Genomic DNA, 17,588 nt, shown 5'->3' with positions numbered 1-17,588 from the left:
GGACACGCTCTCCGGTAGGGGGACTCCCGAACACCGCGGCGTCCACAGCGTTTAGAGCCCTTCCTGGTTACCCCTACAGCTCCCACCGGCTCCTGGGGGCCTTTAACGAAACCCGTCGCGCCCCAGTAAACTCAACTCTGCGCCGACAGCTTAGGCCTCTCTTTCCCGAAAGCCAGTTGGGGGGGGGGGGTCCTGGTGTGGGAACGTAGGTGTTCATGGCGAATGCCTGGATGCTCGGAATCGGATAGAGCTGAAATCTTTCTCAGAGCTTGAAAGCCATTTTTTAAGGATCACATCTCTATGTCTTGAGTTTGAGTGTGCTTTCTTCTGATTTTTCAATCTGAATTTTTAAAACAACGATAGGCGAGTGGTTAAGGCATATCAACGGATGCCCTTATGTTTGGCGAACTGGAGAAGTCCGCCGCGTGGACCGCCCCCAGGGGCAAAAAGGGGTGGTCAGTGGGTCAGCCCGAGGCACGTGACCTGGGGGCGTCGACCTGGGAACGCTCCCGGAAACCGCTACCTGAGTTCTGATTTTCGTGCGCCCGGGTCTGGTTTTCAAGACGCTCACATCCAGAGAGAGGAGCTTCGGCTCCGAGGTGGGGCCGACGCCGTGTACAGCGACGAACCGCGTGGAGCTGTCTGGTGGCCACCAGCCGCCTGCGGACCCTATCGTTTGGTCATGGCGAGATTCTGGGTCTGCCTGGCCGGCGCTGGCTTCTTTCTTACATTACTAGTTTTGCATTCGCGTTTTTGTGGCTCCCCGGTGAGTTGAGCAGTGAAGAAATGTCTGTCGGGTGTGTGGATAGCACTGTTGAGAGGCGAGGCCGCTGTCGTGGGATGGAGGTGGCGGGCCCTGGCTCCTGCACGAGCTTGTCTTCAAAAGCTGCACCGGGAGCGGAACTGCCTTCGTCCTTTGTCTCTTGGTGTTTAAAAGTTTATATATGATACATCGCCATTGTCCTGTTTTCTTTCTTTCCCCAGATCCCACTACATCTTCAAACAATTTGCAGATTTGTATTGTGATCGCTTTGGTCTTTAGACTTACAAACCCATTTCTTCCGAATCATTTCTGTCCAGCAGTCTGAACACCTCTATGTCAGCTGTCAAGGCATGCTTAAAAATAAGCCTTTTTTCCCCCTTAACGTAGAGAGTAAACTTAATCTTCTGATTTTTTTTTAAAAGGTTTTAAGGAAATTTGCTTTTCAAATTTCCTGGAGAACCAAGGAAATTCCTTATCGGCTGGATGTGGGTTGGCCTAAGCATTCAGAATACTTTACTGGAGCAACATTTTGTGTTGCGATCGACACCCTCAGCGGATTGGTTTACATAGCCCAGGTTAGTAAAATAGGGATTTTAAAAAAAAATTATGAACACAAAGGAAACAATTTCTTCTTGTTTTGCTGTGCTAAGTAACCATATATGTTTATATTATGCTAATAGTGAAGTTTGTTTTTTTGAGTTGGTTTTAAGTAAATACGTTGGTTTTGAATGTTGTAGATATTAATAAATTTTGAAGCCCGTTTTTTAAACATTAAATTTCTTGATTAACCTTTAATTTTTGTTTCTCTCTACCAAAATAAAGATTACTTTCTAAAAACTGATCCTATCTAAGCAGTTATTTTTATATACCTTCAGAGAGGGGATAACATCCCAAAGGTATTAGTGTTCACAGAGGATGGATATTTCCTACGATCCTGGAATTATACAGTTGACACACCTCATGGTATATTTGCAGCCAGTACACTACATGAACAGTCTGTCTGGATCACGGATGTAGGAAGTGGTATGTGTAGTAATATCTATTAAATTATCTTACTAGAAACCATATTTTTTCCCATGTTCTTGCTTGTACGCTTTAAAATCAAGAGTTGCTAAATCTAATTGTAATTTTAATGATTTCTGAAATCACTTGTTTCTAAAAACCTCTATATAGTACTTCTGTAGAGTCAAGATATTTAACAAGGAGGCTATAATTATTACGGTTTTTCCTTTAACTTGTCAAGGGATTTTACCTCTTTAAAGCATCAGTTGTGAGACAATACTTTCAGGGATCATTTCTATAGTTTGTTAAAGCATCAGGTGCCCTTCCCAGGTTAAAATTCTAAACCTCTTCTATGAAGCCCCAAACATAGCAATCTCTGAAAGTTAATGAACGGAGTCCTTGTCTTATTTTTCTTTACCAGTTCTCTTACAAAAGAAATTGTGCTAAGAAACCAGAACTTCTTTGTTGCCCAAAATGCAAGATTTGCAGAAAGTGCTGGTGTTAATGTTTCTGAAATCCTACTGCAGCATGTCTGAAATCTTCCTTCCACCAAGTGCTTTTAGTAGAAGGTGTTGCAAACTAAAGTAGGCACAGCTGGATGTATAGCTCTGGATGTTTTCAGAGATAGCTGTTCTCATGTTCTTGTTGCTTAAGGCAGTACCAGAGATAACCGGGCATTACTCAGGATCTCAGGAATGAAGGGGGTCATAAAGACGGTCTTTCTAGTATTCTTTGGCCCGGTTACATTCATGGCTTGAAGGACATCCTGTTTCTTCGTTTCTGGCTAATTCAGATACCATTTTGGAATTAATGAACTCAGTTTTTGGTGGAAGTGCCATTACCATTTGTTCTCAGAACCCAAAAGATTTCTGAGCCGCAGCCGATTCATTTCTTTCAAGATGTATTTTGGATGATAAAATTCCAGTTAAACAAAAAAATCGAGATTACCTCTGAGTTCCTTGTAATGCTATAATGAAATATGACTATTTTGACTTCTTTTTTTTCCCAGCACTCGCTGTTAAAGGCCTTTACTTTTTAATTTATTCCATTCATGTGATCGTTTTTTATAAAATACTTCACTGATTCCCAGAAATAAAAAGAATACACATGACCTCTTCATTCTTTCCATTGAAGGGTTTTTTTTCATGCACAGACCTGAAGACACTTTTTATATTCCTTCCCATTTTTTGAAGAAATACATTGCCTTTAATAAAAAATATGGCTGTAAATGAGCCTTAAAAACAAAACAGTGTTATATACTGGTGTTCTATGTCTTTTGCCAACTCTTTAGAAACTTTGAAGGTTGCTTTCTTTAACAATATTTTGTTCTCTTATTGCTACAAACTGCCTCAAGCATTCAAATCAGGTGTAACAATAAATACGTTTTTTAAGATAGAATTCTAATGCAAGTTGATTCACTTTATTTCCAGTGAGTTCAGTGTATCCAATTTATCTTTTGCATGCCTACCAGTTACTTTGGTCTTGGTATGCCTTCAAGTTGATTCCTGTTAACGACATTATGGTTTTTCCCTAATTATTAATACCATACTTTATATTTTTGCTTGTAAGATAATTTTAGCTCAAAGATGTCTTGATATAAGTGAGAAAATAAGATATTAGTGATTTGGAAAGGTTTATTCTCTTCTTAGGAAAAAAGTGGGTTGAGTCTTGAACTTGTTTCTACTATAAGAAAGTATAGTTTTAAAAAAATATGTATTATAGTAAACTTTTCTGTTGACCTACTAAAATTTGAGATCTGTCCATGATTGAAATAATGATTTTTCAAACATGAGTTCCTTTTCCAGTTCCTTCTCAATTTCTTTTTACAAGGAATGTTTATTCAAGGTCGTACTGTCGTACTTTTGATTAAAAAAAAAAAAATGATGTACCTATAGTTTATCATCATGAACTTTCTGAGCCAGTTGTTTTGGTTTTACTTATTTGAATTTAGAATACACTTATTTTGGAGTACCTGAATTTTAATTCATGACAGATTTGGTTGTAACTAAAGAAGCTTTATTGCTTGTGAAATACAGCATTTAATTGTCTGAGCCTATTAACTTATCATTACTGTCTAATTCTGTTAAATTCTTGCTCTCTGCTTACTTGAAAAACATGAACGTTTGGATAGTGGTTATATTTGTGACGTGTGCATGTTTATCTTTATAGGATCCTATGGTCATACTATTAAAAAATACAATTCCTTTGGTGATCTTGTTCAAGTCTTGGGTACCCCAGGCAAAAAAGGCACTGGTTTGAATCCCCTGCAGTTTGATAACCCTGCAGAATTATATGTAGACGACACAGGAGATATTTACATTGTGGATGGAGATGGAGGATTAAATAACAGATTGATCAAATTGTCCCAAGGTACATGGCTTGCATGGTATCGTAAGAATGCTGTTTAATAAGTTGGATGTGTTTAATTTGTTTGATACTTGGTATAATATTATAACTAGTGTGTGTGTGTGTGTTTTTTTTTAAGAGAGAGAGAGATGGGGAGGTGTGGGGGGCAAGGGGAGAGGGAGAATCTTCAGCAGGCTCCACGCCCAGCGAGGAGCCCAACACAGGGCTCCATCGTGACCCTTGAGAGCATGACCTGAGCCAAAATGTAGTTGGACACCTAACTGACTGAGCCACCCAGGTGCCCTACAACCGTTGTATATTGTATTATATATGAAGCTGTGTGTAAAGGGCACGAGTGGAATGTGTTGGATGGCCAATAATAAATAATTCTGATAATATACTTATTCTTCAAAAGCTAGGTGTTTCCTTCGACTGGAGGCAGTTTGGGAATTTATAGTGGGCTCAAGAAATGTGTTTATCCTATCCAATTAAGAAAGAGAATGTTAGAAACCTGGCATCCTAGAGCTGAGATACCCTTCAGTTTGATTGATCAGCTAAAGTTTCACTATATATATTGCTCTGTGTCCAGTAGTATTGTAGGTGCAGGTCAATTTCAGATGAAACCGCTAAATGCTACTCTATGGTATTGATTGTTAACGTGAAATAAGATTAGGAGAAGGAGAAATTACTGTTGACTAAAGAAGTAGGGCAAGCATTCATAAAGCAAGTGGTTCTTGAACTAAACTGGTTTTTGTGGAAGGAGAGGAGGGATGGGAGGAACATTCACAAGGCTCTATCACACAAGGTCTGCAGGTAATTAGCAAGTCTTCGAGGAAGAGGTCTTAGGATGTAATTTTGGAAGAGGAAAAAATAAGATTTGGGATGTTTTTGAAGGCTTATCTAAGAATTTTGAAGCCATAATTTTGCCTTTAAAATGTCTGAGTTTTTTTGTTATAGAAGTAGAGTTTTTATAATACACAATACTGTATCAGGAAGTATTTACAGTAAGCTCTGTCATGTGGGCAGAGCATACACTCCTGCGTGAAGTTATGTAGTCAGCTTCTTACCCAGCAACTAAGTTTGGTTGCTGGTGGTTAAAGGGAGGTGAATGTGGATAAAGCAAGAATCAAAAAAATTCTATGAAACAAACAATGAAACTCAGGAGACAGATTGAATACAGGTATATTGGTTTCTTGTGGCTACTATAAAAAATTGCCACAAACTGAATAGCTTAAACGGAAATTTATTCTCATAGTTTTGGAATCCAGAAGTCTGAAATCTATAGGGCTGGCCCTGCTCCTTCTAATGGCACTAGGAGAGAATCCCTCTTTGCCTCTTCCAGCTTGCCATGGTTCTACACATTCTTTGGCTTATGGCAGGATATCTCTAGTCTCTGCCCCTGTCTTCAGATCGCCGCCTTTTCTGTGTGTCTCTGTGTCTCAAATATCCCTCTCCTTTCTCTTTACAAGAATACTAGTCATTGGATTTAGGGTCCACCTAAATTTGGGGTCTATCTCAGCACAAGATCCCTAACTTCATATGTCTGCAAAAGTCTATGACCAGTAAAGTCCCATTCACAGGTACAGGAGTTCCTGTGACTTGGGTATATCTTTTGGGGTAGAGGTACAATTTGGCCTACAACAGGGGTAATAAGGGAGACAGACTATAAAAACATAATGTGAATTTTTAAACTCACAGGAATTGTAATACCAAATAACAGAATAGTTGGGAAGGGAGACAGTCACATGAATCACACACAATGGTTTTGAATGATGAAAAACTCAAGTGGAGATAGTAAAGAAGTCAATTAATTGCTTGAAACAGAAGGATTTTTTTTTTTTTTTTGGTAAAGCATAATAATTAGGCAAACTGGTATATACACAGAAAGCTAAGAAAGCATAATCAGTTGGGGGTATAACTGAATAGTTTATTTTCAGCTTAAGATATAAGATATAACATGCAAATGTATAAGGTATTCTATATGTTGCTCTGACCAACTATGTTTGCCATTTTCAGATTTCATGATGCTTTGGCTGCATGGAGAACGTGGGACAGGGCCTGCTAAGTTCAACATACCTCACAGTGTTACTGTTGATTCATCTGGTCGGGTAAAAATACCCTCTCATTGTGTATGGAACTGTGTGTCTGAGTGTGTGTGTCTGAGTGTGTGTGTGTGTGTGTGTGTGTGTGTGTAGGTGTATGGGCCTCTATATATACGGATCTTGGTGCACATGTGTGTCTGGACATCCGAATATATATGAATGTTTGTGGTTATGTGTATCTGGATGTATCTGGGCAATTCTTCTGGGGATGGCTAACCCATATACTCTTATAATTGTTCAGGTCCTGTAATGAAGAGTTCCCCAAATATTTAGAAATGAACAAAATAGATTTGCGGTTGTCACTTAAAGGTAGAAGGAACAAATAATGGACTAGAGCATAAGTTACCTGAAAAAAGAAAGAGTTGCCCTCCTACTAAGAAAACTACTGGGAGTGTTTGAATATATTTTTGATTTTAGAATTAAATTAATTCTAGAATATGTTGATCAAAAGGGAGGTGGGAGAGATTAAGCTTGGAAGCTTGAAAATGAGAGCCACCCAGGCAACTTTGTTCTTACTAGCTCCACTCTGGGGAACAGAAAACTTTAACTGACACACTTCAGCCCATTTCTTTTTTCCCCACCCTATCCACTACCACCTCTTTTGCTTTTATACACCTTTAAGCATACATATCACTTCTTTGGGGTTACTTTCCTATGACCAAACCCCCACCCAAAATGTTTTATATTAGTTTCTCCTTCTGTTTTCCCATAGTAGCCTATACTTCCCCGTTATAGTAATTCTCACACTATAATATAATCAGTCGTCTACCTTAACAGAGCGGAGGCGGTATGAGGGCATATACTGACTCTTTTTTGCTTTATATCTTGGGGCCTGGCACATAGTAGTCATCCTATGAGTAACTGTTCAGTGACTAAATGTCCTGTTGCACATGGATGCATCAGACTATCTTGACTCCGTACCCTTAGAAAGTTAATTCATTTCTTCTTCTGATTCTGTGTTCAGCAAGCAACCTTTTGATTTTGATTTGGCTTCCTATGTAGACAAAGTGAGAATTTTTAGTGAAATCTTCAAGTATTTCCCATTGTAGATAGGAAGATAACTGAACCTGTGAATTTTGTCTGTAAATGGGGAGCTAAAAAGTTGGAATTCTGGTTTTCAACACATTACCCTCCTGAGCCCGATTAACTACTTCCTTCATGGAATAAGAATAAGATCAAGTTTCTGAGCAGGGAAGGCCTGGACCCAGGTGAATTCTCCATAGTGATAAGTGCCCTTTTGAGAACAGTTGATGGGGATACTCTGGCATTACTCGATGATGAAAAATGAGAGTGTTCATTTCTGCACACTTGTGTTTTAACAACAGTCAACACCATTCAGAGCATTTTACATGATTAATTCGTTTAGTCATCACCCCAGCCCTATATGAAAAGTCAGTTAGCTCCAGAGCTGAACTTGCTGTTTTGTTTTTTAAGATTTTTTTATTTATTTGAGAGAGAGAGAGCGAGCACACACATGTGCGAGTTGGGGAAGGGACAGAGGGAGAGGGAGAGAGAGAATCTCAAGCAGACTCCCTGCTGAGTGTGGAGCCCAATCCTGGGATCCTGGGTTTGACCCACAACCCTGTGGATCATGACCTGAGCCGAAATCTCAAGTCGGGGGCTTAACCAAATGAGCCACCCAGGCGCCCCTGCTATTGTTTCTTTTCTTTTCTTTTTTTTTTTTTTTTTAAAGATTTTATTTATTTATTTGACAGAGATAGAGACAGCCAGCGAGAGAGGGAACACAAGCAGGGGGAGTGGGAGAGGAAGAAGCAGGCTCCTAGCGGAGGAGCCTGATGTGGGGCTCGATCCTGGAATGCCGGGACCACGCCCTGAGCCGAAGGCAGACTCTTAACGACTAAGCCACCCAGGCGCCCCCCCACCCCCCCGCTATTGTTTCTTAAACAAGATTTCTCATAATCAAGATTTGTTCAGTAGGAAAGATAATGCCAACAATCTAAAATATCCAATACTAGGGTCTAAACTATATTTCTTCCTTGGTCACTCGTCAAAGGCAGTAATACCAAAATCTTTAAGGAAACCCATCCTTACTAAAGAATCATGAATCAGGAAAAGATCTTGAGAAATCACCTTACTTAGGAATCAACAGACTTTCTAAAGTGATACAATGAGTCTTTATTTGTTTCCTACTGTAAATGAATTTAGGGGCTACTAAAACTCATAGGCATCGACAGGTACATAGTCAGGGTTACCCTGAAGAAATAGTCCCTGAATCCTCAAACCCAAGAAGTCCAAAGATCCGGAAAGGAGGAGGTAGAGGTCAGCGGGGCTGGCCCACACTTCCAGTCCATTCTTCCATACCTGTCTCCAGCCCTAGCCTCATGTCATCAAATCATTTCCCTGTATGTTTGGCAGAGGTTGCATCCATCAGCTAGAGTACATGAAACGGCATTTAGAGTGAAGCGGCTTTCCTGTCTTACCACAACAGTTTACTGAATAACTCATTTCAGCCTATAGCAAAACTAAATTAAAGCTGTTGTTGGCCTCCTGTCATTCTTGAGATGCTACTAAGATCTTCTAAGCATCCTCTTTCTGTGGTTTGGCACTGTGGACATTCCTCGGTAAATAGCAGGTAGATGTTCAGTGATATGCAACAGGAATGAATGCCTGGCTCGCCCCTAGCCTGAGCGCCTGGGGGACTAGGCTGCTTGTCTTTGTCTTCTGACCTAACCCAGGAACTGACAGGTGGCAGAACTCAGCGGGACAGAGAATGCCTTTTGGAGGAGTGCATGAATTCTGCTGCTTCTCGGTGCTGTGCTAATCCTCTGCGTCACAGCAGAACACTCCAGTGTTTTTAGTTATTCAGATGTTCAGTAGAGCAGACGAGCATTAAGTGTGGGCTGTGGATTAGGACAGGTGACCACAAGTGGCTCTCCTCCTTATTACAAGCTCACTTCGGAACTATAATTTCCTGTCTGAAGATTGGGGTCCCCTAGGTACTAAATGAGGTGGTGTATGTGAAACTAATGGAAATGAACATTCATCCCTCCCCTCTCCCCTTCTGTTTTCTTTCTCATTATGATGTGGATCTTTTCCAAGAAACTTTTTTGGGTTCTCAGGTGTGGGTTGCTGACCGAGGAAATAAAAGAATTCAAGTATTTGATAAAGACACTGGGGAGTGGTTAGGAGCGTGGAATAATTGTTTCACAGAAGAGGGACCTTCTTCAGTCAGGTAATTTTTTCTTTTTCTTTTAAAATGCTTGTTTTATTAGGTGGGGGGGGGGATGGGCTAAATGGTTGATGGGCGTTAAGGAGGACACTTGTGCTGAGCACTAGGTGTTATATGCAAGTGATGGATCATTAAGTTCTCCCCCGGGAATTAAATACTACACTATATGTTAACTAACTACAATTTAAATAAAATCTTGAAAGAAAAAACAACGCTTGCTTTATTTGGTTTATGTGAATTCCTCTGAAAAGCTAGTTGAAAGTTTAAAGTAGTATTAGTTTTCAGCAGGTGGAAAGGGGGTGGAACCAAGTATGCAGAGAACACATAATGGTAGTTTAACTCCCATGGAGAACGAAAGCAGTTCAATTCCCCGTGCTGCCCTGTGCGATCCAGGTCTCAGAGATAACATATGCTGGACCTCCTGCAGCCTTCACCCTCGGGATACGTGTGATGCATTTTTAAACACAGAATGTAAATAGGAATCCTGAGTCTGTGGTGTCAGCCTAGCACCGACTCTCCATTAGTTTCATTTTGTGTGGGGCTCCCATATTATTATTCTTGCTTGTTGAAGCTGATCTTTGGCTCTGTGTGCCATCACAAGTCTGTTCCCTCATCAACAGACTGAGACACATTTTAAATTCTCCTCGAAAGCGTCGTTCGGCAAGTAGAGGTGTCTGTGGTTGTTTAGCACCGTAGGGGATAAAAATGTTGAGAAAGTCAGCATTTATATTGATTTTGCCTACATTTGTTCTGTAAAATGTGTTTCTCTTTAGATTTACTCCTGATGGAAAGTTCGTGATTGTAGCCCAGCTGAACCTTAGCAGGCTCTTACTGGCGGCAGCGCCCCCAGTGGGGAGCATTGGCAACTGTTCTGTGATCGGCACAATCCAACTAGCAGATCAAGTCTTACCTCATCTCTTAGATGTCAGTGGGAAGACTGGAGCGATCTATGTAGCAGAAATTGGAGCAAAGCAAGTACAAAAATATGTCCCTATGAATAGCTATTTTCCTTCATTCGGTTCGTAATGTTTCCTTTCGTGGAGAGCTTTCAAGTGCAAGTTCAGATTCTCAAATTCATTGTTAAGAACATTGTTAATGTTCAAGCGTAAGAATGTGTTTATTTTTCCGTGACCTGGTGATGAGAAAAATTTGTTTTTACATCACGAAGAACCATATGTTTTGTTGCTATTCTTGTGACTTAGTTTTACTTGGAAGTGCACAAGGATATTTTAATGAAGGAAATGCAATACTAAAAAAATGGGGTCAGAAAGAGGGACTAAGGTTGGAACTTGGGTATTTGCCCTGGTAGACTAATTTTCCCTGAGAGGAAGAGGGAAAGGAATAAAAACAGGTTTTGCAGGATATATTGAATTTCATGTGAAGAACTGCAAACCTCCCAATTTGTTCACCTTATATAAAATGTGCATTTTGAGAGATCAAGTCAGATGGGCTCTTGATTAATGAGTACCCACAGGATACTAGCTCCTAAAGATTCAGAAACGAAGAAGCGGGGTTTATCTTTGTGTGCCTTTTCAGGAGCTTGTAGTCCGGTGGGGAGACAAGTGTGCAAACTGATATAACACAGTGACAGCAAGGCTTAAGTGTAGCAGGACTTTTGGCTGTAGGAACATTACTTCTGACTGAGGGAATCCTGAAGATTTTGCCAGGAAAATCAGTTTGAGCTCCATCTTGAGAAACTGAAGAGGGGAAAACAAGGTGGTCCAAGTGGATGAGTTGTGAAAAGTTACAAACTGGCTGGGAGCTTTGGTAGGCTTTCTTTTAAAAGCCCGGCTTGGCTTGGGGCCTTTAGTTGTAAGATACTTAATCTCAACCTCTAAATGGAGGAATAAAACAACAGGCATTTAAGCACTTTACTGAAAGGAATCTTGACAAGTACTAACTGCAATGCTTTTTATTTCAAGGTAGCATTAAAAATAGGGCCTCTCTTCAGTGCCTCTTTCTTTTCTTTTTCTTTCCTTTTTCTTTTCTTTTCTCTTTTCTTTCTTCTCTCTTTTTGTTAAACATGAACTCAGTTCATTCCTAATGTCTATCTACCTCAAAGAACTTTTAGAATTAATTTATATGGGGATGTGTACTGAACATTTTGCACTATTAAGGTGAATAATTTCTTAGGGACCTTTCTAGGTCCCTCTACCCCTTTGGTTTTAATATTTGCTTCCCAACAAAGACCATCTTTTCAGTTTGTTCTGGTTTATTCTGGGTTTTGCTTGAACCTGGCTATATGATGATCTTTCAGGTCATTCCTCCCCTTTTCTTGTATCCACCTCCCTTTTTATCACAGTCTTGCACTGCAAATCATGTAGCATGTGAAAAATCCTGAGCGGACTTTCCTCATCCCCCATTATGGCTGCAGTCTGTTTTGCAGACCTCAGGGAATTCACTCTGTTCTGATGCTTCGATCATATCTTGATGCAGTTAGGAAGGTGAATCAACCAACGGGAAACTTTTTCGTGTTCCGGGGTCTTTGATAAGTGTGTTTGTGCCACTGATCAAGCTGTATGATCTTAAATGAGCCATCTTAGTTTTTCTCTTTAGTAACAATTCCTCCTCCAGGAATGCTGTTAGGATCAGATGTCACAACAGGTACAGATGTGCCCTCTGAAATAATAGCTTCGAGTACTTTAAAGGCAGAAATTCTTAACAAAAGTCCTTCTAAATGTGCTGTTTACCTGATACCAACATCAAGTTTGCCTTAATTTTGTGTTTATTGCTTTTTTCAGAACTAATCCTCATGAACTTTATGTAGCTTAGCCAATATAGTAAATTTTTTTTTGTATAAAAGAAAGTGATATGAGGGTTTTATTTTGTTTTGTTTCTAAGCCAAGACAAGAAGTGCAAATGTCTCTTACGAATGCAGGTTAGGTAAAAGATCTTGTCGTTTTAAAAATGTTATAATTTAACTTTATTTTATACCAGATTCCTATAAAACTCGCTGAAAATTTTGTTGCCATATATCTTGCTGGAAGTGTCTACTATCATCTCTGTAATCATAGTATTTCACTTTTTTCCTTTGGATTGAGTAAATGATTGAGAAAATGTCTTCTATTGTCATTTAAAAGATACAAATTAAATTTTTGGAAAGAAAAGGCAATATTATCTGGCTCTCTATTTAATGTTTGATTCTATTGTTATAAAAGCAGTTTATAACTTCTTACTCCGCTGAAGAATTTCAGCAATCCTGAAACCAGAGGTTGGCGCTGAGAGACTCTCCTCCTTCGTTCGCAGGTAAAGTGTAGGCTGAAGCGCATTTTGTTAGAGGTCGCTCAGAAGTCCGAACGAAAACAGCCTGGCTGAGGTGGGGAGTGGGTACAAATGATAGTGATACTAGCTAACTCCGTATATTTTTGCACTGGAAATGGAACCTCTTTATGCCTCTGCTTTCTAGATCTATTGGGGAATGTGTGTGGTGGGGCGTGGTAGGGTGACTTCCAAATTAGAAAACTGAAGGGAGGCTGGAGGTATCTTCCTTAACGTCCACTGGGACATCGGGTCGCTACAATGGGACGTTTGTGTCCTCAGAGAAAACCTGTGTGCAATCTGATGGTAAACTAAGAAGACCCAGATAATTTGTGCTTAGGTCACTAAACAGATTAAAAGACTGCTTCAAGCAATGTGGCTGTCAGGCTAAAGAAGGGCACTCAAGTCCCAACTTTTGTTCCACCTTTGTTGGTTTTAAGCACTGGATTTGAAGGCAGGATGGGTTGGAGAGCCCACAGGACGACTGGAAACTGTCGTATTTTTGCTCCTTTGACTCACCAAATCCGTTAGAATCATTTAAAAAAAAAAAAATCCTGAACGTATGACTTTATTTTACTCATGACTCTAAAATTTCAGCAATAATCAAATAAAAAAACTTTTTAGAAAAGTCAGAATAAGCCGGATTCATTTATTCAACAAGCACATATGAAACAACAAATGTGTGAAGGCACTTAGGCAGTCGTCCTCTGCCATGGTAGTTGAGCATCCATCTGGAAAAACAAGCCCTGAAAACCGTTTCCTTTCAGTTCATCCCGGGAGGTGCCCTATTTGGGACTTGCGTTGTGTTACATGCTTGATACAAAAGAGGGCAGTAGAGTCCTGCTTATGAGCATTTCTTGAAAACAGCTGTGGGCCTTCTTTATACTTTGATTTTTTAAAAATTGAGGTTAACCATACTTTGAACTTCTCTTCTTTTTCTTTAGCTTGTATATCTTGAGGAAATTAGCTTATAGGTGACATATTTTCCAAGGGTTATTGGAAATTTTTACTGTTTCATTTGGCATTTCCATGTTTAAAAAAAAGCAACTCTCCAATAAAAGCCAAACCAACAGCCAGAAGAGAATAACTCATTTTAAGCTATAACTTGAATATGAGTTTATTTAGTACAATAGAAAATGCATTCATATTAACAGAGAATTGTTCCTTTTTTCCTTACTAGATTTTTTTGTTTTAAACAATTTTGTCTTGTGATTGCTGACTCTTGTATAAATAAAAAAAATTGATTATTTACAGAGAGGCCAAGTAATTTATCCATCAGACACTTAGCCATAGAGTCCATGAGTTTACAGAGTAAATTAATCCTTTAGACGTTTAATGACCTATAGCTACTCCCTTTGTGTGTAAGAACTGAGTGGAATTTGAGCAATGAAAAACAGCACTTTTTGAAACTTATGTTTCTTCCGTTGTAAACAATGAAATGGTATTGTTATGATTTAATTCTCCTTGTATGTCATTTGTGCCAAAGTGGCCCATCTTGGGGCAGCCTGTTTTTAGCCTCTACAATAGTCTATGTCCCTGGTAAACAGATGTGTGGTGTTGAGTTTCCTTTTGGATGCTACATTTAAGAGAGAGCCCTGCAAACAGACTCTAATCCAAAAGCAGTTGGCCAAAATAACATGGTGTTCAGAAATGATTCTGAGATCTTCAAAGGGTCATCAGATATAGTAGCATGAACAGGCTTACTGAGCTTTCCTCCAGAATGAAGATAATGAGTAGAAGTAACAGTGTGTCCAGTTGATGCAGCTTAGTGAAAGAACATTCTAGCAAGTAGCTGTTTAGCAGTGGAACAGACTGTGTTCCTATTGAAAGTGGTAAAGTTCAGTGATTCAGAACTTGAAATCTGCAGTTAGATTGACTGGGGTTCTGATCCAGGCCCTGCCACTTACTTGCTGTGTTGTTTTGAGACTGCCTCATTTTTCTTTTTTGTGAAATGGAAATGATAGTATTTTCCTCATGGGATCATTGTGAACAGAAATGAGATCATGCATGTAGAACATTACACCCAGGCCCTGACACACGGTAAGCACTCACCATGCCTTTTTTGTGGTATGTAAGCCAGAGATGGGCAGCCAGGCCACCTTTGGGCTGAAATTCTTACACTGGAAACATGGTGAGACCAGATGACCTTCCCAATTGTATGATTCTGTGTTTAGTCCCACTATTGAAAACTAAAGGTGGAATTTTGATACACTAAGTTCTCTATTATTTAGAAATGGCCACTTTTAAAAAACAGATATTTTTAATATTTTTACTTAGCATTAAAGCTATTAACCATCCAGCAGACGACTGCGTGTTAGATACCAGGAATATGGTGGTGAGCAACGTCAAGGTTCCTTCTCTGGAATATACGTTCTACTTCGGAAAACAGAACAGTTTGAATGAAAAAACACGATTCGGACTAGAATTTGTGGTAAATATTAACACTTGGTTGGCTAACTAAACACCCATTCTCAACCTCCTTCCTTCCTCACACCCCCTTGAAGTCTGGAAGAGTGAGGTGTTGCTTTCTCAGCTTAACTAGCTTCTAGGGGTCGTCATATGATGTGATTCTGTCCAATGCAACATAAATGGAAGTCCACTGGGAGATTTCTGGACAATCATTTGCTTTTTTGATTAAAAAAAAAAAAAAAGGTATATTTAGCATCATTGCCTTCTCCCTTCTTGCCTGACTTGAACTGGAGTGTGATGCCTGGAGTTGGAGCAGCCATCATGATAGTGTAAAGCAACCAACCCAACACTCTTAAGGAAGGCAGAAAGACAGAAGGAGGCTGGGTTTTTATGATTGGGGAACCACTGTACTGGCCTGGTAGTTCCTTTCTCCAGATATTTTATGTGAGAGAGTTAAATGTTTTCGTTACTTAAGCCACTGTTTTAGTTGGGTATCTTCTTACAGATAAAAAACATTCCTAAGAAATTCAATATTAAATTAACCTGCATTAGTTTGGGATGGATATTTTTTATAGTTTTAAGATCCTATATCTAGGAAAAGAAGTTACTCTGCTTTTGGGTCTTATTTTATGTCCTTTGCTAAGATTTTTTTTTTTTTTTCAATTTAGATTCTTGCATTTCTTTTGAGACACATTTAGGTTCCTGTGTCAAATTTATCCTTTGCATTTATTAATTGTAGCTATTAGGGTAGGATTCCCCCACCCCTTTTTGAGAGAGAGAGCACGGAGCTGAGTTGGGGGTGGGGTGGGCAGTGGGAGAGACGCTCTACATTCAGCACACAGCTTAACTTGGGGCTCAGTCTCATGACCCAGGGATCATTGCCTGAGCCAAAATCAAGTCAGATGCTTAACTGACTGAGCCACCTAGGTGCCCCTTTTTCCCCATTTCAAATTAGTTTTTGGTGGCATAGAGAAAAGGTATCAGTTCTTTTTATGTATGTCGTTTTTATTCACCTTAATAAACTCTTACTATTTTAGTTAGCTATTATAGATACTCAGATTTTGTAGGTATACCACTCTGAAAATAAAGGTAACTATACATCTTTTAATTATTTATTGCTTGTTTGATTTTTAAAATTTTAAAGCATTAGCTACATTGTTCAAAACAATGTTAAATGAAAGTAGTATTATCAAGTGTCTTTACCTTATTTCTGATTTTAATGGAAATATTGGTACTTTACCAATTAATATGATGTTTACTATTGAGTTTTGGTAATTTTCATTTTAAGTAGTTTTTTAATCTCAGAATTTTACTAAGAATTACTATTTAAGGGGCGCCTGGGTGGCACAGCGGTTAAGCGTCTGCCTTCGGCTCAGGGCGTGATCCCGGCGTTATGGGATCAAGCCCCACATCAGGCTCCTCTGCTGGGAGCCTGCTTCTTCCTCTCCCACTCCCCCTGCTTGTGTTCCCTCTCTCGCTGGCTGTCTCTACCTCTGTCGAATAAATAAATAAAATCTTTAAAAAAAAAATTACTATTTAATTTTATAATGGCTTTTAGCATCGATGTGTACAATATGTTGATTAATTATAGGTTTTTTCTTATGATTATTGTTGGAAAACCTTTACTTGGTAATAATTTCTTGCTTGGAACTTTTATTGTTGAAAGAAAGAGGGCAGTAGGGTGCCATTATGCAGAATTTATCAATTAATTATGTTCCACCCATCTCAAAAGGAATTTGAGCCTCTTTACAATAACATTTTTAAAATACATTAAAATAGAGTAATGTCAAAACTTGCATAGAGGGGTGTGAAAATACATTTATTCAAAACCTGGATTAATAGTTAACGGCAATTAAGCATTTACGTCTGAGTTTTCTTGTAGCCATAGCAAAGAAGAAAATGTGCATATTTAATTTTCATCTGAGAAAATGAAATAGATCCATTCTTCATTGTATGGATCTTTATAGGTGAAATGAAACAACCTTCAACAAAAAAAATAACACGAAGAAACTTTTTAAAATGTAATCAAGGAAGGTGTGAGAAAGGGATAGGGTCTTTAAGCCAGCAGCTCAGTGAATATTAAGTATTCTTATTTGGTGTATACACCACTGATTGGATGTACAGTCTTTATGAGGGTTTGATAGAAATGATGGTGGTAATGTTCTGAATTTCTGCTGTCCAACATGGTAGCCCTGAGCACATGGGCCATTGAGCACTTGAAATGTAGGTTGTGTGTTTAAGGATCTGAATTTTCAGCTTTATTTTTAAATTTAAATTGTTACATGTGGCTATTGGCTACTGTATTGGACAACATAGCAGGTGACTAGGTTTTCTTAATAATGACCAACAATTTGTTTTTACTCTGTTTCCTTGTTCATGTACAATTTGCTTTCTTTGTAGTGTGACCTTTTGGCAGTGTTTCTAATAATTCCACCTAACTCGTAGATTAAAATTTATCATGCACATTGAAATATTAAACTGTTGAATCTTTTGTTAAATATATTCCAAACGAAAGTGA

At 39.0% G+C, this 17,588-nt stretch overlaps 1 protein-coding gene across 1 annotated transcript; it reads left to right on the top strand.

Moving 5' to 3' along the window:
• Positions 1-89: 89 nt before the first annotated feature.
• On the top strand, positions 90-12,515 carry NHLRC3 (NHL repeat containing 3). The gene is made up of 7 exons (XM_026493175.4): positions 90-766; positions 1,186-1,338; positions 1,639-1,786; positions 3,935-4,135; positions 6,128-6,219; positions 9,294-9,406; positions 10,177-12,515. The coding sequence occupies exons 1-7, from the start codon at positions 389-391 to the stop codon at positions 10,427-10,429; spliced, it is 1,338 nt and encodes a 445-aa protein (XP_026348960.2). The 5' UTR covers positions 90-388; the 3' UTR covers positions 10,430-12,515.
• The last annotated feature ends 5,073 nt before the right edge of the window (positions 12,516-17,588 follow it).

Source organism: Ursus arctos, unplaced genomic scaffold, assembly GCF_023065955.2.
Source record: "Ursus arctos isolate Adak ecotype North America unplaced genomic scaffold, UrsArc2.0 scaffold_10, whole genome shotgun sequence".
Taxonomy (NCBI): domain Eukaryota; kingdom Metazoa; phylum Chordata; class Mammalia; order Carnivora; family Ursidae; genus Ursus; species Ursus arctos.
This window is presented reverse-complemented; position numbering and strand designations above follow the sequence as displayed.